Raw genomic sequence first — 23,915 nt, 5'->3', positions numbered from 1 at the left:
GCGTAAGCATTTGTCATCAATAGATATAATGTGTGTGTAATACATTTCTCTACTTAATACACATTTTGTGTATCAACGCAGTTATACTTATTTTTTAAATTAAATTGTTTGTGCATACATAAATGTCGCAATAATTTATCTAGAAAAAATGCGCACACAAATAATTATGTATACATTATATCAAAATATGTAGAAAGAATAATTATAGTAGATTTCGATACATTTTTATTTATTTCAAAATATCTCACGCGTATATATTATAAATAAAATACTGCCTTATTACAAAGAAGCGGGGCGCAAATTAAATCTTAAGTTAAAATTAGCAGTATATGCTCGATAGATATGTTGAAGTGTTGGAACAAGAAAGTGTACATTTACCGTAAATATGTTATTCGGTTTCTTTGCTGATTTTTTTTCCTTCCTTTGCCTTAATTCTCTAAGAACTGTTAATATTAAATATATTTTACCGTTAATTATTGTCTGTCCTTTTAGCTTGAAATTTTCTATAATTATTATAATAGACATAATTTATACCATAATAATAAAGGTTTTCTATATCAAGTACGGTGATAAAGGTATAGTCTCATTAATTTATCGAGTAGATGCACGAGAATCATGTGCATGCTAACGATATATATCTATGTGTGTGTATATATATGTATATACATATATACAGGGTAAAACATTTAAATTGAGACACTTGATTATCTTGAAAAAAAAGTATTTAAGAAAAAATGTTTTAGGCGAAAATTGTATTGTCTAAAGGGGGAAATAATCGTAAAATCAATTTTCTTAAATGCTTTCTTTTCAAGATATTCAAGTGTCTCAATTTAAATTCCTCACCCTGTATATATACACATATATACATATACATACATATGTATAGGAGTTATATGTATAAGAGTGACACTTATATATCTTAAATAATATGCAAGTCTTTCATTTCAATTACAGAATGCAACGTACTTAAGATCATCTTTCTCTCTCCTGATTTAAAATATCACCTATGATTAATTTATTGTCATTATATATTTGGCAATTTTTACTATCTAATAATAAAATATAGGTAAGCACACTGTGTGAGGTTTCAAGAGTTCAGAGAGGAAAGTATTCGAGCCGCTGCACATGTTCTTTTATATATCACTTTAATGCTGTTCCTTTTATAATGAATGAGTAGATTATTAATATCCATGTTATTAGAGAAGTTACATGTCGTAGCGGTATAGATAAATGCGATTGGTAACATTGTATATAGGTTTTTCTCTTCCTCGTAGAAGGAAGATAATGGGGGATTGACAATTACTTCAAATCGATCCATTAATATTTGTATAAATACGCTTAATATCTTTACTCTTTAATAAAGTTTGCAGCTTGCTCGAATCTTGATCTCGAGATTGTTCGACCAGTCTCTAGTTTGTAATATTAGGCACTGGGTCTCAATTAAGAACCTCAGCCTTAACGACAGTATTTTATAAAACAATCTATGATATATTGTAAGTAACAGCCTTTCTTGAAGAAGCCTTTCTTGTGTGAAGTCTATTTCACGACGAACAAGGTGTCGCGCGAAGAGTCAGTTCGAGAGCTCACGTACTGTTTGTCAATTGGATAATTTGTAATTTCTTCAATAATCGTGACATTCGTCCGACAGTTGAATGAAAAATTAATTAAATTGTTTTAATTACCATAAAATCTTAATCTATATAATGATTTACGGAGTATAATGAAACAAGAATTAAATGTTTGACTTTCAGTTCTAAGCAATGATTTGCGAAAATTGACGTGCTTTCGGTTTAACTGTGTCAATTGTAACCGGCGAGAATAAATATGAAATATCCTATCAAAGGTATACAACTGTAATAGATCTTTATTTTGCCGAAATAAAAGATAAAAACGCCGAAATGAAAAAGGATCTTTTTGCAAGAATATTATATCTTTAGCTACAAATCGGTAGCTTTTGTTACTATATGTTTTAACAATCGTATCAAATTAAGTTTTTATAAGAAATCAAATATTTATTTTAACAACGTCAATTGGATTTTATTTTATCTGCACATCTATTACAGCCGTGACAACGGATATAGCCATAAATATTCGCACGTAACATATCTTAATATGATAAACAATAAACACGCTAATATATCTTGTGTTGATTAGTGTTTATTAAAATTTATCAAAAATTTTAAGAGAAACTGGGGATCAAAGAGTGTATCATGTGATATGTTTGTGCATTTGTGTTCGTGTGTGTAGGTAATAATATATATGTACACATAGATATGTAGTATTCAAATATACAAGTATAAAGTTTTCCCGGTCAGAGCGCGGGCCGTCAGTTAAATATCAAATTATATGTGTAATAGTTATATCTTATATCCAGCTTTTTCTCGCATTTATGTCTTTTGTATGAACTACAAAAGCTGAAAGTGATTATTACTCAGCATGATGAGAGCTACGGAGTAAGCCACACAAATAGTCGTCCTACGCAGTTTCAATTTTTTTTTTTAAATAGGATTACAAGAAACTTTTACATTTATTGTCATTAAGATGATCATTTTTTAACTCTTAATTGTTTGTTCAACATTCGTTATTACAGTGCTGCATTTTTTGCCTAGGAGGTGGCAAAATTGCAAATTTACTAAATATTTAAAATTTTATTAGGTAAAATATTGAAAGACGTACAATTTATATTGTCCTCATTACGTTGCCCTTTTATTCTTACATGCATTATGCATGCGAACATTATTTAAACATTTAAGGGTCAAGATGTAACATTGCTTGCACGTACAACTAGCATCAATTATACCCGCAAAAAGCCTTTGTCTTAATCTTGTTTTATAAGACATTAGAAATAATCTTTTTCCTCGTTTTTTTCCTTTTTTCTTTCACTACAATTTATATAGTCATGTATCCGTATTAAGAACACAGAAGTATTGTACGCACAAACCTTTTCTTAAGAATAATTATTGTCTTTTGTTTCCAATATACATCGGCACAATATAATACTCATTTTGATGGATTATCGAAGAATATACTAGAGCTTCTTACATTAAGTTAATGTACAATGTCAAAATTTGTTACATATAAGTCTTACTAGTTTATTGTCCAAGTACCGTTTTTTTTTTAAATATATTTAGAAAGAAGCGGGGATGCGATCATTTTATTTGGCACAGCTGCAAACATTTACATGCAAACATCCCCGAGAATATTTCGCCGTATTTAAATTGAGTATCGAACCATGCAACGAATATCTCTCTTTCACAATACAACGAACTAATAAAAATAAAACGCATATTTTACAAAATTAAACTAGAATAATCATATTATATAGAATGATAAATAATATGATTTTACATTATATTTATGTAAATTATTTGAATAATAAATATTTAACGTAGAAACAATATTAACAAATCAAAATATACAACCACTTATTATATAATTAAACTGATCTTAGACGGAATGATTGCTATGACGTGCGCCACAGTTTTTCACTTAACAACATCAAATGTCCGATGTTCTCCAAGTGACGTTTTCTTTCCTGAATAGTATTAAAATTCTGCACGTGGAAGCTGTATAAATGATTCAGTCAATGCAACTGCGCGTTGAATGTTGAATCGCATTTGCGTTTTCGAGTTTTTTCGCAATGTACTCGACGGGCGATTTTCTGGCGTCTACGGCATACTTTTGAAATCCGATTTAATATTTTAAACAAACTGCGCCTCACTTAACAAAAGATATAAAAAGATTATTATAAAAAAAAAAACAACGGCGAATAGTTCACTTTTCTGTGAAATTAAACTTATTGAGGTATTTTATTTGAAATAAGTAACTGAACAAATTTCTATCATTTTTGACCTATACAAGCCGGATTTCAAGAGAGAGAGAGGAGGGAGGGAAGGGGAGAGAGAGAGAGAGGAGGGAGGGAGGGGGAGAGAGAGAGAGAGAGAGAGAGAGAGAGAGAGAGAGATTTAAAACTGCAAGAAAAATTTGTAGCTTTTAGGGGAAGTTTGCTTTTTCTGAGTTTCTCCAATCATACAATTGTTGTATGTAAATTTAGGAAATCTACTGTAATATTCATCTTTTTTTCTCCCTGATGTTTTATACCTTACAAATTTCAAACGCGGAGAAACTTAAACCGACGAAAACATGCCGTTTTATGTCAAATTACTCGCTTTGATGCCGTTGCGAAACATCGAACTGCACAAATTATGAAAGAAACGCATGCACATCGTCAATGATATTGACCCGATATGTAAAGAAAATTTATTTCATGCATTTAATATTCAATTTTATATTTTTAATGCTATTTGCGTTATAGAGATATGCGTGCGATATTCAGATGTATTTAGGAAATATAACTTTTTGAAGTTTTCAACTCAATAGAGATTACATTCAATCCGTTTCTGATACACATTTCCTTTCCTAGAATCCATTTAGGATTAAAACTCTCGATGCGGAAGAGGACTGCCCTTTTCGCAGCTGCAGGATGTCGATTTCTCGACATTGGCCGATATTGGATTGAAATTTCTGATTTGCACTTACGTATCGTTGACACAAAGATTTAAAGGTTCGCGCGGAGATACAGGTGCTACAGGTTTCTCAAAATGCGCGCGATCTTCGAGATGAGTGCGTCGTCGCTTATTTTCTTGCAGTCGCAGCTTCGGTGATGACAGCTGCAACCGGCTGCAGCTGCGTCGTCGGTTACAGAGCAGTCACAAACACTAGTATGCACGCGGCAGTTTTCGGATTTGTATCGTTTCCTCGCAACAGTTCGCAGCATACTAAGGTAACATGTATTCTCGCGAAAGAGGTCCGCTCCTCTGCGAAAAAGAAAATGTACGCGATCTCAGGTTGTGAAGGCGATAAATTTGTAAAATAATGCGATATAACAACGTTTTAATTTAAGAATCTATACAGCATGTATGTCCAAAATCGGGACATAAGATGTCTTAAAGACATCATTAAGACGTCTTATGTTCCGATTTTGGACATGGTGGGGACTTAATAAACATAGAAGTCGTAAATGCGAAACCAAATATTACGCGCGATCTACAGGATTTAAGTATGTTAGAACTCGAGAAGAGGAAGAGAGAATTTGGAAAGAAGTGATTACACACACAATAAAACTTAATTGAATCTATAGATTAGAGATTATACTGCAACGTCAGATTTGGGAAAAGTTAGAAGAAGGAGTGGTGGAGAAACTCTGAGAAAGTTTCTTATATAAATTTTACGTAGAGGTAAAAGAACTTACCGACCAAGCTTGACCAATGTTAGGCGCGTTGTTATAACGCCCGCGTTGATTGTAATCGTAATTGACTTTTGGTGTCATTTCTAGGAGTGTGGATTGGAGCGATGGGTTGGAGAATTGCTTTCGCGATTGTTGTTTCAGATGTTGCTCTTCGTTTATTTGATCTTTACCCTCTCTGAAAGCGGCGGCTTTCGCTATCATCTCTTCGGCTAAATGTTGCTCCTGAAGCACATATTATTTAACCGATATTTGCATATATATAGTGTATTAAGAATAAATATAAGAATGAATTGGTTAGAAATAAATATTTTTTTGATAATGCGACCTGATAATATAATGCAACTCATATAAGAAGATATATAATGTCGAATCTTCTCTTTATGGATATAGTGATATCGTTTCTACGAAAAATCTTTCGAGATAATTAACATACCAGCCATTTTACAAAGTATACTCTTTAAAAGTTGAAGAGTGAAATATCACTCAAAACAAGTGAAATGCAAGTGTAATGAAAAGTGAAAATTGAGCCTGTGTACTTCGAGTGATTCGCCACTCTAAGAAAGAGTAAAATTGTGCTCTATAAGTTGGAGTAAAATTGCACTCCATTTGAGTAAAAGGGCACTCTTTTCGTGTGCAGTAGATCGGTGTTCATAGGAGTGAATTATGTCACTCTACAATTTTGAGTGAAAAATTTCACTCTTTTAGTTTTTCAGTCGATCTTTAGTGAATCGTGATTTACTATAGCTTTAGAGACTTTTAGAGTGCGATCGTATCACTCCGGTAGAGTAGCCGCTTTAAAAATTTGAGTGAAAAATTTACTCCTACCTCATGAGTGCTCGTATTTACTCAAATTAGAGTGACAACCCTCTCTTTTGGAGTAATCTGGAGTGACTATCGTAATCACTCTGAGATTTAGAGAGCAGCAAATTAAACAGAAATTTTTATGATGATAAGTGTCCAAGAAGCATTAAGGGGTTAAACCACTGTAGAGCACGAAAAAAATAGGCATTTTTCGGGAATTTTTTTTTGCGCAATAAAAAGATCAATTGAAATTCTGTAAAGCGGGATTTATAATTCTAGTAATGAAGTACCAAAGTTTTTTGTTCCAGGTCAAAAATTGTGGGAGTTAGGTTTCCGGCCGTGGAAAAAAAGGCACCGACGGAGAAATGCTGCGCAGCCGCCATTTTGTCATAAACGAAGTTGAAAAAAATATTTTTTGTACTTCATTACTAGAATTATAAATCTCATTTTACAGAACTTTGATTGATCTCTTTATTGCGCAAAAAAAATTCTCGAAATATGCCTATTTTTTTCGTGCTTACAGTGGTTTAACCCCTTAAAAGAAAACTCAATTAAGGTGACACTGACCTGTAATTCACGTGCTCTCTCAGCCTGGAGGAGATTTTTGAGCGTTTCGAAACTACCGGCTTGAGGAACCTGCGGCGAGATACCGCCGACGCGGAAGCTAGTGCGACGATTGTTCGGCGTGTACGGGCCTGTGTTCACGGTCCCGAAATGTCGCGAGAGGTTCTCGATGATCTTCATACGCGCAGGCGACATCCGCATCGCGTTTCGCAATCTGTTTCCTGCCGGGGCCTTGTGCACCATCCTTCCGTAAATCGGTGCACCTCCGGCGGCCCGGCTACGCGGTCGTCCGGCATGTCTCCCTGCGAATTATCATTATACATATAATTCTTCACTTTCTGCCTATCGGCCCTCTTTGCATCAGTCTCTTTTCTGTAAATGCCATTTTGCGCGACGCAAAAAACTGTCCCCCTCATTGCGTGAAAATCAATAACGCCGCGAGAGCGAAGAATCCATAGCGAAGAAAGCCATGAACTGTTCGACAGATACATGCAAGAAGCATTTTTAATTATATTTAATTAAGCTTTGTTATGATGCGAGTCTTGCTGAGTAGAAAAGATTTCTAAGGAAACGTATTCTTTTATACCAAAATATTTATCTATTATCTGGGATCTCATGAATATTAATTGAAAATTATCTGAGGCAGATGGAATTGTTTTGCTCTTTTGTTTGGTTTTCAGAAAAAGACAGGGACCTTGTTAAATCACCGGTTAATTAATGTTCGCAGAATTGGTTCCTACAGGAAAGAAAGTTGACGTTTCTCTCTCAAAACAAATCAGTTGAAAACTATTTTAAATTAACGGCTCACGTTTTTGGAACAACAGTCGTACGCGACATAACATATTACGATCGTGATTAAAATCGTCGTGAACTACATGTGCGTTCGCCACATGGGTGGAAATGAGTGATATCAGGTCAAGAAGCCTGTGTATTGCGGGCTTCGACGGATGAAAGGGGTTTTGAAAAGGACGCTGACGTTTCACGTGGGCGAAAAGGTGTCACGAATTTCGTAGTTGGTGGCATCGGGGCGTACATCTCTTGCGTGTAAATTAGATGTTAATCGAGCTTGAGCTCTGTTTTCGCGTTTGTGTAAACGCAGTGAGTTAATTACCTGCTAAACTATAATTCACGGTACGGTGATTGTGTGAAATATATATGATTGAACAACCGTCGATATTTAAATACGATACCTCTCGAGCTTAAATATACTCAACCAGATAGTAAAAATAAATATAATGTGACTATTAATACTTGACAAAAGATTCCCGAGCAATCGTGAAAAGTAAACATTATGCTTAAAGTTAAAAATTAGAGAATGATTATAAATGAGTTTACCGCGTTACTGGCGCCATAGTGTGTGCATAAATGCAAAGATAAATAACGGAATAATTTAATTTTAGCAGCTTTTAATTATAGTTTAATTGATTCTCTCCCTGTCTCTTTCTTTCTCTTTCTCTCTCTTTTTAGATTATAGTAAATTGCCCATATCTCACATGATGAATTATTTTAATTAACGCATAGTAATTAATTTAATTAATAACATACTCGAATTTTTTAGTGAAAAGATTAAATTTGATTTTTTAAAACTTTTTAATATTGCGAAATATATTGTTTTTTTTTTAATCCGCTCAGTGAATCGATAACTATAACTTTAATAAATAAAAAAAAAATATTGATATTGATTTCCTTGCTGATTTCAGATCACTTTTGAGGTCACACAGAAAAAAATTAGTCTTTAATTAAGACAAATATATTCAAATCAACACAATCATTGTTTCATATATGTATAAGCGAGAATATATAATTTTCTTGAAAGAGTTTTATATTCTTGTATATTTCAAGAACATTATAATTTCATTTGAATATTATAATTGTCACATAAAGAGTACAATATGATTATTTTGATGATAAGTATTTCTTTTTTTCTTCATTGTAACATAGTAAAATTGAATCAACGTTATTTGTGTAGAGAATATTGAATTTTAAAATAAGAGTATAAACTGTCTTTATGATATGATTGTTGTTGGTTTAAAAGTACTGTTATTCTCTATCCAATATTTTTTGTTTTCCATTAATAAAAATTATTTTTGAATAAAAAGAATATATTTTTCTTTATTGAATTATATATAGGGTAACTCCGGTATATACGCCGCAGCTAAGAGAAACTTAATTTATCACTTATTAAAAGTTAGCCCCCCACTTTTAGAATTAACATATTTTCACGGTTGTGCTGAATTGTGCTAGGTTTGTGCTATATTGTGCTCGAATATTATAACCATAATATGAAAAATACAAAAGAAAATAAAAAAAAAACGAATTTTTAGGTTAGCCCCCCCACTTTTCGTTTTTTTTTCAATTTTTTCGATTGTGCTGAGTTGTGCTAAGTTGTGCTAACACATTGTGCTAAAATATTATTTAAAAAAAATAACAGAAAGAGTTATGATAAAAAAATAAGTAGAAACTTGCACATTGCTTCCTCATAGTTTTGAAGTGTGTAAGTAGAAATTTGCACATTGTTTTCTCATAGTTTTTAGGTGTGCAAGTAGAAACCTGCACATTGCTTTCTTATAGTTTTTAAGTGTTCAAGTAGAAACCTCCATATTGCTTCCTTATAGTTTTTAAGTGTGCAAGTAGAAGCCTTCGCTCACTAAGCTCCTCTATAACGAAGCCTGTATTTTATTCGATGTATAATTATTAGTATTTTATTGTTTTGGCTTCCTCATAGAGGAAGCTTTGTGAGCGAAGGCTTCTACTTGCACACTTAAAAACTATAAGGAAGCAATATGGAGGTTTCTACTTGGACACTTAAAAACTATAAGGAAGCAATGTGCAGGTTTCTACTTGCACACCTAAAAACTATGAGAAAACAATGTGCAAATTTCTACTTACACACTTCAAAACTATGAGGAAGCAATGTGCAAGTTTCTACTTGCACACTTGTTTTTATTGTGATAAACTTTATTGCAACTAATATCTGTTATACTAATATCTGTTATTATTATAAAAATAAACTTTGTAAGCGAAGTTTTCTATTTGCAACCACGGACATTTCTAATTTGCCGATCATCGCCTAATTTACTACCAACCTTTCTTGAATGATACTCTACCGATTAAAAAAAAAAAAACAGCCCAATATCTCAATATTTGCGGAAGTTAGAGCAACCACAGACATTTCTAAAAAAATTCAAAATTTTTTTAAAAAAGAACCCCTTTACCGATCATTTCCAAATTCAATATCAACCTTCTTTGAATGATACTCTATCGATTAAAAAAAAAACAGCTCAATATCTTAATATTTGCGGAAGTTAGAGCAACCACAACATCAAATGTGCACATACATACATACGGACGGGTTGTTTTAGACGATATTTCGACGTTTTACAACAATCTGAACATATTGGCAGAAAAAACTCCAAAACCAATCTCTTTGTTGGTTTTTTCTACCCCTATTTTATATATAATTAATTTAAATTTAGTTGACTAAACCCAACTTTATACGCAATTGAAGGTTCATATACGGAATTCACGAAAACAAAGCTTCCTCTATGAGGAAGCAATAAATTATATCCAAAAATGATTTTTTTATTGTAACTTTTTATGTTATTATTTTTTTAAAATAATATTTTAGCACAATGTGTGTGTGTGTGTTAGCACAACTTAGCACAACTCAGCACAATCGAAAAAATTGAAAAAAACGAAAAGTGGGGGGGCTAACCTAAAAATTCGTTTAAAAAATTTTTTTTTTGTATTTTTCATATTATGGTTATAATATTCGAGCACAATATAGCACAAACCTAGCACAATTCAGCACAACCGTGAAAATATGTTAATTCTAAAAGTGGAGGGCTAACTTCTAATAAATTAATTTATCGAGTACTATTTACTATGTTTAAGGCAAATGAATTATACTAATAAAAAGTTTATACAGTCTATTACTATAAAAAAAATAGAAATATAAAATATTTATTGTATTTAATTCTTTTTGTATTTAATAAAAAAAACTATTAGAAACCCCTGCATTTTTGCCATATCCTACCCCAGAGGGGTGGGATATATGACATTCATGGGTGAAATATACGCCTTATAAAAAATTACAAATAATGTTTATAAATAAGGCAATAAAATGTCATTATAAGTTACAAAATGTGTGTAAAAAGTTTATTAAAATGTAAGAATGATAAACAAATTATAAAATTGAAAAATTTTAAAAAGAAAATAGAAGAGCGAATAGGTGCATTCAAGATTATTGTTATACAATCCAAAAGAAGAAGGAAAAATAGCCCAGCCAATAGAGCCCAAAAAAACCGCTGAAATGGAATTAATTCCGGAAAGCGATTTTTTTTACTGTTTCAGAGGGTCATGGGTAGTCTAAAACCGAATTTTCGGGATTCTAACCCTGGAGCGTTAGCTGCCATTTTGATTAGAAGGGTGATTTTGTAAATATCTCGCTTATTTTCAACTTTAGAGTGAAAGTGGTAATAACCAAACTTGTAGAAAATTTAATACTCTACAATTTTGGTCCTTATCATTTTTCATCTAGGATCGATATTTTGGGTCTTAGACTCAAAAGTGGGGGGTAACATTTTTTTATTTTCTTTTTATTTTTTGAATTTATTTGGTATAATATAAAAAACATCTTTTCCACACCACCACGGGGGTAGAGTTTATGGCGCGTTTATTCAAAAAATAAAAAAAAAAATAAAAAAAATTCCCCCCTCCTACTTTCGAGTCTAAGACCCAAAATATCGATCTTAAGTAAAAAATGATAAGGACCAAAATTGTAGAGTATTAAATTTTCTACAAGTTTGGTCATTACCACTTTTATTCTAAAGTTTAAAATAAGCGAGATATTTACAAAATCACCTTTCTAATCAAAATGGCGGCTAACGCTCCAGGGTTAGTATCCCGAAAATCCGATTTTAAACTACCCATGACCCTCCAAAACAGTAAAAAAAAAATCGCTTCCCGGAATTAATTCCATTTAAATGTCTCTATTGACTGGGCTAAAAGAACACATAAGAGATTTCGAGTTTTACAAAGTGTCTGTATACGGTCTGTACTATGGCATAAATCCCGCATGCAAAAAATGCCGAATATCCTAAGCAGGAGGGATATACAAGACATCAAGCTAAACAAAAAGTACAAGAGCTATGCACTTGTATTTTGCTGTATTCCATCATTTACTATCCCTCTACACTTATGTATCATGAAATAACCATATTAAACCTTTTACATTCCCTATAACAGTAATCATTTTACGTAGGTCGTAACACAAGATCGCGCTTCTTACTACGCTGAGAAATCGACTCAACTCACGACAGTTTTGTTAATATTAAAAGTAAAGAACTGAAATTACAATACAATGCTAATATGGCATAAAAGCAAATAACAGTATGATTGCGAGCAAGTTTTATTCCTTCTATTTTTTCTGACTTCTGCAGCGTAAATCCTCGCGCGGCGTCAATACCGGAGTTACCCTAATGCTTTGATGCAAGTAATTTATCTTTGTTTAATGCTGTATAATCTCACACGAAGAGAATTTTTTCTATATTTTACCCTTAAATTCACTACAAACTTAGGACAACTTGGCAACCAAGGAATTTTTAAAATATACAAAAGACATTTTACAAACAACGTGATAAAAATTATCAAGCAGATTGGAAAATTTTAAAAAATTATTGAAATTTCCTAGATATATTTTAGTAAAATTAATCAAATTTATAATGTAATAGATATTAATATTTTTTATTATGGTAGATATTTCAGAATAGCTCGCATAAAATTCTTGGTGGTACATGTTGTCCCACAACTACCGTGATTTTAGGGTAAATTTTAAGAGAAAATTTTCTCTGTGCATTTTAAGATTTACATGTCAAAAATAAAGATATTCTTTAAATAAAAATATTCTTTCTTTTCTGTGAAGTATAGTTAGCATTCAAGCAAGATTCTTTCGCAGAACAGAATTGAAATGGACACAGTGATGTGTTAATATTTATCATAAAATCCCATTTTTTATACCAAGATATTGTTAAATGTACTTAACAGACATACATACATAACAAAAAATTCATACTCTTATTAATTTACAACTTTTTACAACTTTCTTTTTATCTAATGTTTACTCCTGTCAAGATTTTGTGGTTCCTCGTTGCTGAAATTAAATAAGTTTGTTATTTATCTTTGCATTTTAACTATGATTGAAGAGGCCAATTTTTTGATTTAACTAAAAATCGCACAGAGGAGGAATTAAATAATTCGAGCGCGATGTGTGTTAATTGCGCGTTCGCTTTGCACGGGGGCAATCGGATTTAGACGCGGTCAAAGCGCCTGCGAATCGAGCCTGCGATGCTATTCGCGCTTCAAAGCGATAGGTAACCAATATTCCCCCGATAATTAGCCTGAATCGTAGCGTACACTCGTTAGCGTAAGTGCCTGACGCATATATACGTAGGTAAAGTGGCGCGCTTGACCCACATGTGCGTCGCGTATTTGCAAGATGGAATTGCCAGCCTGCCTGGGTGCAGGTTTGCGCTGTAACTCTAGTGGGCTACGATGCACCACTCGATGCATAAAATCGATAAAACGCACGCGTTCCTTTCCTTACATCCGCCCATTTCACCCCCTCCCCCTCCTCCTTCCCAACTATACACGGCGCTTTTTTTTATATCGAGAAAGATACATCAATTCGCGCAAGAATTTGCGTCTTAATTATTACTGTCAATAGCGTAGCGAGATAAATGTATTTTCATCAAGTCGACCCCGACAAGCAAGTGATCTTCGAGGAATAATACTTAATTATCTTCGAAATCGTTTGTACGCAATTTTACATTCAGCAAGCGACACATACACACAAAAATTGAAAAATTATACAAAAAATTTGCTTACCTTCCAACTCTTCTCGCAATTTCAATCGTGTAGGAGCGACGATATCTGCGCAAAGCCAATCAGTTTTTTTTATTTTTGTAAATTTTTTATCTTACGTTTAAAGAAATTATCTCTATATCATTTTCTATATCCTGTCTTCAGATGGCAAAGGCGAATCCCCGAATTTTTAGAAAGATCTCGCCTAAGTTCCGTTGCGGCTTCGTGTAACGGAGCAAACGTAAGGCTCTTACCTCGCGTGTATCCTCTGGATAATTTAATGCGATCGGGAAACACTGCGGTACGCGGCCATATATTGGGATTGAACGAGTACATGGGATATCCGTTGGTGGTTTTAGCGGCTCTGCTCTGCCTCTTCGTGTACCTCCACATGGCGCGCAGCTCGTCGCACGACGGCTCGGTCAGGTCCAATCGTTTGTCGCCGATGTCGCCGTTACTTCCCGCCTGCGGATCGATGTATCGCAAACCCGCGACAAACGACCCGCTCGTGTACGTCAGGACAAAGGCGATGCACACGGCCGCGGAGCGCATTTTCTGAAATCAGAACGATGAAGACGAAATGATCGTAGATTGTCGCGGCGGTGATAAGCGCAAGGTGTATTGTCGTAGGAAACCTCCACTCTTGAAAGAGTTGCATGCTTGCTTCCGTTTCTTTGATTCCAAAGATTTTCTTACGGCGTATGATTAACGAGGAAAATTAATAAAGATAATATAATTTTTTTATCTAAGATGAAGGTGAATTTACTTTGTATTTTTTTTTTACCTAGATAAGATAAAGATGATTCTATTTCTTTATCTGGATGACCATCTAGATAATTTTATTTATATATATTAGATACTAGTGTGAACACTATGCAAATGCCTAATATTTCTTGAATTAGTTTTAAAGCTTTCATAAAGTGTTTCTTTGTTCCAATTTGATTTTTCGTATCTGCTACAAAATATAATTTTATAAATTTTTAATATACAATACACTGTATACTTTATAAATATTTAGTTGGATATTCACACAAAAAGAAAGAATATTCTTGATTTGTGAAAATATCTTTAGTTTCAACGTGGAAATATTGAATAAGATTATATTGCGTTAAACGAAGAGAACTTGCTTGAATGAAGTCATTATACAGTTCAACCAAGAAAGAAATATTGAAATAAAAAGTTGAAATTCCTATAAAAAGATATAGATTGTTTCGTATATAAACAAGATAACTATAATCTTATTCTAAGAATTACAACTTTTTATTTCAATATTTTTCTCTTGGTTCAACTATGTAACGATGCGCCCCGAAACGCATCATCCCCGGCGAACATCAGCCGGATGCCGCCCGGACGAACACCCGCCGGGCGAGACAAGGCACGATGTGCCCTTTTTTAAACGAACCATCGCGCGTATCAGTCCACAAACGGACTTAGCGCGGCATCCGACTCGGAGCGCCGAGCGATGCCGAAAACGGCCGAGAGCCGCCGAACGCAGTCGCGACGCGCGCCGGGACGCCGTACTTCCCGAACGCTCCACCGCCCCATCCCGGCGCGCGCGATTGCCGTCGCGTATACCCCCGCCACGCCAACACGCCATCGCGGGCGTATATAAACCGAGCAATGTTGCTTAGTTTTAGATTCGACCGTGAGCTAGCAAACCGATCCGACCGATTCTCCGCTACTCACGGATCCCGAAATCCCACAGTCGAACAACCCGGAGGTAGAGAGAGCTCTCTGCTTCTGCCGAGTGAAGTATCTAGGCGGTTGACTCAAACTTCCATACGCACACCTGTAACACCGGAGTAAACCAGGGTAAGAGAGTTCTTCTCTTACTCGCCAAGGGTCTTGGCCACTCGGTGCCGCCTCCCGCCTACCCAAATCGGTGCGCCAGGGGCAAGAGGAGTACTTCTCTATCTCCGCTAAGGGTCTTAGCTGCCCGATATCACGTCCCATCGCGATCCAATCGCCTTACGACCTCACTGCCGCCGCTGGCCCAGCCACAACCCCGCGTTACCTTTACGTCACCGCCCGTGCAACCGCGTCCGCGATCTATTTCACGTACCCAGCGACCTCGCGCTATCCGCCGCCGTTAAAAACCGCGACCGCGATCTCCCGCACATATACCGCCGCTATCGCAGCAGCGACCACGATCTTGTGTACATACGCGCCGCTCCCGCGAGCATCTCTATATATGTATCTGCGCATATAATTAAATAAACCTTTCTGTTTTGTTATATTTTAACCGAGTCTTGTGTCTTTCTCCGCGCCTACTCCGAACCCTGACCAGCCGCGAGCTAAATCCGCGCTTCGGAAGCTAGGTTGTTTTAACTATATAATGACTTCATTCAAGCAAGTTTTCTTCATTTAACGCAATATAATCTCACTGCAAGATTTTCACGTTGAAACTAAAGATATTTTTAAATAAAAAATAGGATAACACAGCTAAGGAAAATTTAATTTATCGAGTACTATTTACTATGTTTTAGGCAAATAAATTATACTAATAAAAACTTTATACTGTTTACTATTATAAAAAAAATAGAAATATGAAATATTCATTCTTTGTATTTATTTAAAAAAACTTTTAGAAACTCTTGCATTTTTGCCATATATCCCAGAGGGGTGGGTTATATGACATTCATGGGTGAAATATACGCCTTATAAAAAATTACAAATAATGTTTATAAATAAAGAAATAAAATGCCATAATAAGTTATAAAATGTGCGTAAGAAGTTTATTAAGATGTAAGAATGATAAACAAATTATAAAACTGAAAAATTTTAAAAAGAAAATAGAAGAGCGTTAGATGCATTAAAGATTATTGTTATACAATCTAAAAAAAGAAGGAAAAAGAACACATAGGAGATTTTGAGTTTTACAAAGTGTCTGTACTATGGCATAAATCCCGCATGCAAAAAATGCCGAATATCCTAAGCAGGAGGGATATACAAGACATCAAGCTAAACAAAAAGTACAAGAGCTATGCACTTGTATTTTGCTGTATTCCATCATTTACTATCCCTCTACACTTATGTATCATAAAATAACCATTAAACCTTTAACATTCCCTACAGTAATCATTTTTTCGTAGGTCGTAACACAAGATCGCGCTTCTTACTACGGTGAGAAATCGATTCAACTCTCATGACAGTTTCGTTAATATTAACGTAAAGAACTGAAATTACAACACAATACTAATATGGCATAAAGGCACATAACAGAATAATTGCGAGCAAGTACCTTCATTCCTTCTATTTTTTCTGACATCTGCGGTATAAAACACCGCGCGGCGTAAATACCGGAGTAACCCTATATTCTTTTTTTCTGTGCACATATATATATTTTAACGCGCATGTTTTCTCCGTGCTGGAAAAGTGCTAACGCTTACAGTTTGTCTTTTATATCTACTTAAATTTGAATTATACTTCCATTAAGAATTTCCTTAATACCGTGAAATTAAGGTTGAGATTTGTGGCCTCTTAGAAACTGGAAGCGAGTATTTTTACTCATTTACTCTATGTGAACAATTAGGTACTGTGGCATCTAAGAAAGACATGCCATTTGTTGTAATTGCAACAATTATTTTCAAATTTATAAACTCTTCTTTACGAGAGAAAAGAAGGTTTTAAGATTGCATGACAGCAAGAAATTTCTCACAAAAATATATAAAGCTTTTACGAGAGATATCACGTAAAGTCGTAAAATTACAAGTTTCTAAAATGCTTAAAGTTCTCGGATTTATCTAATCGTGAAGTATCGTAACTATTTATTAAGTTTTATTTTATTCGTCGAGTTATATGAAAAGTATTATAGACATAATATTTCACAATTCGCAATTCGTATTTGTAGCAGTGCGTACATATTTGTAAATAATAATGAAACCGGGTAACGTAAAATCGAGTAAAGTAATTAATATATTGTTAGACTCGGCGAACTGTCGAAATGCTTTCTGCTGTAAGCTCGCCAGTGTAGCGGGATCAGGCAAGCGTGCGTCAAGCAACGCACATAGACATATAGTATATACGCACACGAGGAAAAATGGAAAATCTCGAAATTCGGCAATATATACTATTGTCGATACACAATCTGGTAGATATGTATTCATGCATTCCATTACGCGCATGGTTACTGGGGCTTCTTTCGAACAATTTCTTAAAATAAATAAGAGAAACGCGATCTCGTAGCTGCAGGCTACAAAGTCTAGAATGTTGATGCATTAGCATTTCAGGTAACCTTAGTACATAAAGTATATTAAAGTACGTAAGTTTTTATGCGTAAATTAATAGGGAGCGCTCTTCTCTACAAGTTTACGTTCCATTTAATAAAATTTAACTCTTCTATTAAATCTGGTTAAGTTAGAAAAATAATTAACTTATCTAACAAGGAGTTGTTGCTTGATGGTGGGAAATGCACTTTACTTATACGGCTCGTCAGAGGGATAATTTTGTACAATCTTAACATTACCGTTGTATTGCACTTTACCTCGCACGGTATGATGAATCCGGCTGTGACAAGAAAAGAGGATATCTTTTCCCCGACGACACAATCGAAATTTTTTCGCATCGGCATCTTACCGTGCGCGTGAAGAAGCTTCGAGCTTCCATCGGGAATGCATCGAAAGGCCGAATACGTGGAACAACAAGCTGTTTGTGCCACATTTGCATTAATTAAGTACTAGCGCGTATCGAGTGGCAACCAGTTTGAGAAGGCTGAAGTACTTTAATGACGCTTGTCGAGAGAATCCGATCGAATTCGCTTGAGGCGAAATGTAAATCGGATCGGAACCGTTTTTTCCCCGCGGCATCAGTCTTGCTTTTCGGAATAATACCGTTAAATCAAACTGGAGCTCCGAGTTTCCCCCGTTTGATTGCATCCCAGCCGGAAATTTGCGAAACTTTTTTTAGCTTGCGACACGAGAGTTCTTGCTTCAGCGTTCGTAAAGCTTCGGCAATTCTGCGAGTCACGGAGGATATCGAGGGCACTCGTCGCAAAGGGTATATACGCGAGCTCGGCTGGCAGTTTCGATTCTTCCGATACCTGGCCGATACATCGTGTTCGAGCAATTTCTGCAGAAACGAGCGGTTATTTGCTCGGGTAACTTCGACATTGAAATGTGAAGGTCTCTGCCTTTTTCCCTCGCTCATTTTTCTCCAGTGTGATGTTATTGTGCACGTGCGCGATCGCCGGTAATCCCTTGATACCGGAATCATTTCTCTTCAAGTACCGGAAATTACATTGGGTCCGTAATATCTAACGTCAACTATTTAGAATTGTGATAGAAGAAGGCAAGAAAATAACATATAAGCGATAACATTTTAAAATAAGTTTCCAGAAAATATCAGCAGATTTATATTTATTCACCCATAGTTAAAAGTGTCAAAATTTAAAGGTGACGATTTCATACTTTTTATTATAATTTTCGACGCTGCGTATTTTTTACCTTTTTTAAAAAAAGGTAAAAAAAGCGCCAAGTACACGTATAGTAGTGTATATGTTGTTACCTAAAAAAAAAAGAAAGTGGTAGTATTATACCTCGAAAAAATCTAAGCAGTAGTATCTTTATTTCCGAAAAATTATAACCCAAGTGATACACGTCACAAAATTATGTTACCTTATCAAAAAGAAAAGTCGCGCTTTAAGTGATCTATTACAATTACAAAAAAGAAATGATATCTCTTTAAGTTAGAGCGCCAATTACAGAGAGAACATGTATATTGCCTCAAAAAATAATTGTTGCACTACATTGAAAAATCTTTACATTGTGTCAATTAGAAAAGAATGTATAATAACAATTTTATAAGATTAAAAAATTTTATTTAAATTTAACAAGGTAATACAAGATATTTAAATACAAAGTCATTTACATGTGTATTTTTTAATGGCCACAAAGAATTACAGAAGTAACAGTACAAAATAAAAATATTTTATTAAAATACATAAATTTTTCTTGTAAAAAAACTTGGCGCTGCTAGACCTTTTAAATAAATAAGGACAACAATAAATAAAAATAATTCAGAGAAGAATACAATGGGAGTAATATTAAATGATTATCAGCGTGGATGTGGGAGTGAGTGATATGGGTGTGCGTGACGACGCGGACGGCGGATAATGCGGCTTATAATTAAGTATAGAATAAGTTTATTTATTTATTTAAAATTTCGAGGTCTAGCAGCGCCAAGTTTTTTTACAAGAAAAATTTATGTATTTTAATAAAATATTTTTATTTTGTACTGTTACTTCTGTAATTTTTTGTGGCCATTAAAAAATATACATGTAAATAACTTTGTATTTAAATATCTTGTATTCCCTTGTTAAATTTAAATAAAATTTTTTAATCTTATAAAATTGTTATTATACATTCTTTTCTAATTGACACAATGTAAAGATTTTTCAATGTAGTGCAACAATTATTTTTTGAGGCAATATACATGTTCTCTCTGTAATTGGCGCTCTAACTTAAAGAGATATCATTTCTTTTTTGTAATTGTAATAGATTACTTAAAGCGCGACTCTTCTTTTTGATAAGGTAACATAATTTTGTGACGTGTATCACTTGGGTTATAATTTTTCGGAAATAAAGATACTACTGCTTAGATTTTTTCGAGATTTTTCGAAATATAAAGATCTACCACTTGTTACTTAGGTTTTTTCGAGGTATAATACTACCACTTTCTTTTTTTTTAAGGTAACAACATATACACTACTATACGTGTACTTGGCGCTTTTTTTTACCTTTTTTTAAAAAAGTTAATTTTGTCAATATGTCATCTGATGAATCCGTAGACGAGGAAGAAGTTATACGAAATTTCGATGCAGAAGCGCGATTGATAATAAATACAGATACGTTGCCAAAGAAGTATGTTGATCGATACAATCTTGTTTACGACACGTATAAAAAGTGGCAGATAGAACACAAAACTTCACTGTCAAACTGTGAAGAAATAATTTGGTTGTGTATTTTAACTTGACTCTTGGAATGTATTTTGATGCCTGCCCCCACGACCAGCAGCACTCGCTTCGCTCGTGCCGCAAATGTCGGGGGCAGGCATCAAAAACATGCTTATTAACATTTAAAGTTAAAAAAAAGTAAAATTAATAACGTACTTTCGACCGGCTATGAAGAAAAATCGTATACACTACGCGGGCCAAAAGTTGAAATCTCGGTCCTGCTCGTCATGATGCCCTCGGCTTCGCCTCGCGGCATCATGACGCGCAGGGCCGAAAATTCAACTTTCGGCCCTTGTAGTGTGCGGATATCACGTCTTTTTGTAGTATATTACGCATTGTATAAACAGTATGTACAGGATAAAGCTATTTGGAGGTATAATACTACCACTTTGTTTTTTTCGAGGTAACAACATAACAGGGTAATAACATAATACATATACACTATTATGCGTGTACTTGGCGCTCATTTTACCTTTTTTTTAAAAAGGTAATTTTGTACGGATATCACGCCTTTTTGTAGTGTTACGCATCTTAATCTTATAAACAATATATCTTATAATCTCATAAACCGTATATAATACAAGGTATGAAGCTAAAAGTGTTACGGACTATTATTTCTAAAGAAAACAACAATTTAATATTTTGCTCAGTTTTTTTAAAATAATAATCTGTAACCTTTTTAGTTGTACACCTTGTATATATTTTTCAATTTTAACATAAAACATAATCGCAATAAAGCATGATTAATGTTAATAAGTCGTTAACTGTAAAATTCTTTATTTATTTTTATTTGCGTGTCTTACTGAATGTTGTTCGCAACTGTAAATGTACCGATATCTTCAGGTATCGATATTTTTGATAATTATTTTTACGTCAGACATAATTTTAATTCATCCAATTTTTATTATGTCTAAACATAATTTTTGTCCAATTTTTATTATGTCCAGACATAATTTTAATTCAGCGATTTTTATTATGTCATGACATAATTTTAATTCTGCCGCTAGGGAAATTTTAAGTCGATTGTTATGAATCAAGCTTGAATTTAATATTTAGGTGTCCCAGGTTGCCGATGACGAGGTCCACATAGCGCGCTCTATAGTTTTCGGTGTCCAGGTGTATTAATACCTTAAATTCGATGGCCACGTGTTCCAAGTTGCCGATGACGAGGTCCACATAGTGCGCTTCGTAGTTTTCGGTGTCTACATGTATTAATACCTCGAATTCGATATCTACGTGTCCTACATTGGGTGCGTTCAGCCGATACTTTGCTAGCCTAGCAATCGTGAGCAGTCGCTCGTTTTCGCTCGTTTCCTCTTTTTTGACTTACTGGATTAAAAAGAAAAGAAGCGAGCAAAAACGAGCAACTGCTCACGATTGCTAGGCTAGCGGAGTATCGGCTGAACGCACCCATTCAGATTTAAAGTTATTAATACACCTAGACACCAAAAACTATGAAACGCACTATGTGGACTTCGTCATCAGCAACCTGGGACACTTAGACATCAATTTCAAGGTATTAATACACGTAGACACCGAAAACTACGGAGCGCAATATGTGGACCTTATCATCGGCAACCTGGGACACCTAAACATTGAATTCAACATATTATTACACCTGGCCACCGAAAACTACAAAGCGCACTATGTGGACCTCGACATCGGCAACCTGGGACACCTAGACATCAAATTCAACGTACGATTACACCTGGACACCGGAAACTATGAAGCGCACTATCTGGATCCCGTCATCGGCAACCTGGGATACATGGACATCGAATTCAAAATATTAATACACGTATACACCGAAAACTACGGAGCGCACTATGTGGACCTTGTCATCGGCAACCTGGGACACGTGAACATCAAATTCAAGGTATTATTACACCTAGACACCGAAAACTACGGAGCGCGATATCTGGACCTCGTCATCGGCAACCTGGGACACGTGGATACCGAAAACTACGGAGCGCATTATGTGGACCTTGTCATCGGCAACCTGGGACACCTAGACATCGAATTCAACGTACGATTACACCTGGACACTGAAAACTATGAAGCGCATTATCTGGATCTTGTCATCGGCAACCTGGGATACGTGAACATCGAATTCAAGGTATTAATACACGTAGACACCGAAAACTACGGAGCGCACTGTGTGGACCTCGTCATCGACAACCTGGGACACGTAGACATCGCATTCAACGTATTATTACATCTGGACACCGAAAACTACGAAGCGCACTATGTAGACCTCGTCATCGGCAACCTGGGACACGTGGACATCGAATTCAAGGTATTAGTACACGTAGACACCGAAAACTACGGAGCGCACTATGTGGACCTCGTCATCGGCAACCTGGGATACATAGATATCAAATTCAAGCTTGATTCATAAGAATCGACTTAAAAATTCCCTAGCAGCACTTTCTGCCAAGCATAGAGAACCTTCTTTTCCGTTGACTCAATATTTATTATATATATACCTAATTTACCTAAATAGAAATCTTCCTCCTGACCGATAAGTCTATCGACCTAATTTCGAAATACGCGCGCGATATCGAAACTGGCGATACCTGCGCCGCCAGCGTCGAAAAAGTGAAAGGGACGTTTCTCTGATAATCATAATAATATTGAATGAGAGCGTTAGGAGGAGTATCTTAAAAATAAATTTTCACATTTGGACTTTGCGTCGCAATATCTCCGCTCGTAAGGCACGTAGCGGAATATTATGAAAGAAACCCCTCCCCTAATTGGACCCCAAGCTATCGATCAAGCCTACTTAGAACTTGATCCGTTCACTCGTTATCGAGATCTCAACATCTCGGGTACTCGCAACCCGTCGCGTCGCGTAAAAGAGTCACGGTCGGTTTCGCTCCGCGTGTACTTGGCGCGAGACACTACCGTGTCTCTTGATCTCGCTGTTAAGATTTTCTACAAAATTATTTCCAATGCTTCAAGATTAATTCAATAATAAAACTATAAACATAATTTTAAATCCAATAAAATATCATAATATCTAATTTAATATCGTATTAGGATTTTGTGCAATACAATTATCAGCGACTAAAACAAACTGAACTATAACAACGTAATCGTATCTCATTGTTTTGGCAAAATGGTTAGAATAGTTTCGATATAAGCACGAATATCGAACAAATGTGTGGGTGGAAGCATGAAATCCAATTAGGAATAATTAGCATTACGATATGTACTTCCGTGGCATTTTAGCCGCGCACGTTACGTTGATTCGTTCGATCTGCCGGCCGATCGTAGGATGCATTCGGAGAAGTATGATGGAATGTGCATCGATGCGATGAAAAGTGTGGACGGAAACAGCGCACCGTGCCGCGGAAGCTCTCATTGTTCCGCGGCGCTGAAGCGAAGCGCCCGCGCCGTGGGAATTCAGACGCCGTGGTATAAAGCTCTCATTATTCACAAAACAGAGATGATAATAAGAGCTCTGGCTCGTGTGTTGGCATTGTCTCGCTA

General features: G+C 35.1%; 1 protein-coding gene across 3 annotated transcripts in view; it reads right to left on the bottom strand.

Moving 5' to 3' along the window:
- Positions 1-218: 218 nt before the first annotated feature.
- The window catches only part of LOC143908850 (uncharacterized), a 50,038-nt gene continuing 26,341 nt past the window's right edge, over positions 219-23,915 (bottom strand). For 2 of the 3 annotated variants that reach the window (XM_077426679.1, XM_077426678.1), the window contains exons 2-6: positions 13,729-14,029; positions 13,499-13,543; positions 6,617-6,915; positions 5,252-5,470; positions 219-4,817 (exon numbers count right to left, since the gene is read on the bottom strand). In XM_077426679.1, the coding sequence (XP_077282805.1) occupies positions 4,779-4,817; positions 5,252-5,470; positions 6,617-6,915; positions 13,499-13,543; positions 13,729-14,026 (900 nt within the window). In that variant the 5' untranslated portion in view covers positions 14,027-14,029 and the 3' untranslated portion in view covers positions 219-4,778. The remainder of the gene's footprint in view (positions 4,818-5,251; positions 5,471-6,616; positions 6,916-13,498; positions 13,544-13,728; positions 14,030-23,915) is intronic. The other variant, XM_077426680.1, reaches the window with a different exon arrangement.

The sequence above is a fragment of the Temnothorax americanus genome, unplaced genomic scaffold, assembly GCF_048541705.1.
Source record: "Temnothorax americanus isolate GAGA-0224 unplaced genomic scaffold, ASM4854170v1 Scaffold118, whole genome shotgun sequence".
Classification (NCBI taxonomy): Eukaryota; Metazoa; Arthropoda; class Insecta; order Hymenoptera; family Formicidae; genus Temnothorax; species Temnothorax americanus.
The sequence above is the reverse complement of the archived record's forward strand: the minus strand, read 5'-3'. Positions and strand labels throughout refer to the sequence as shown.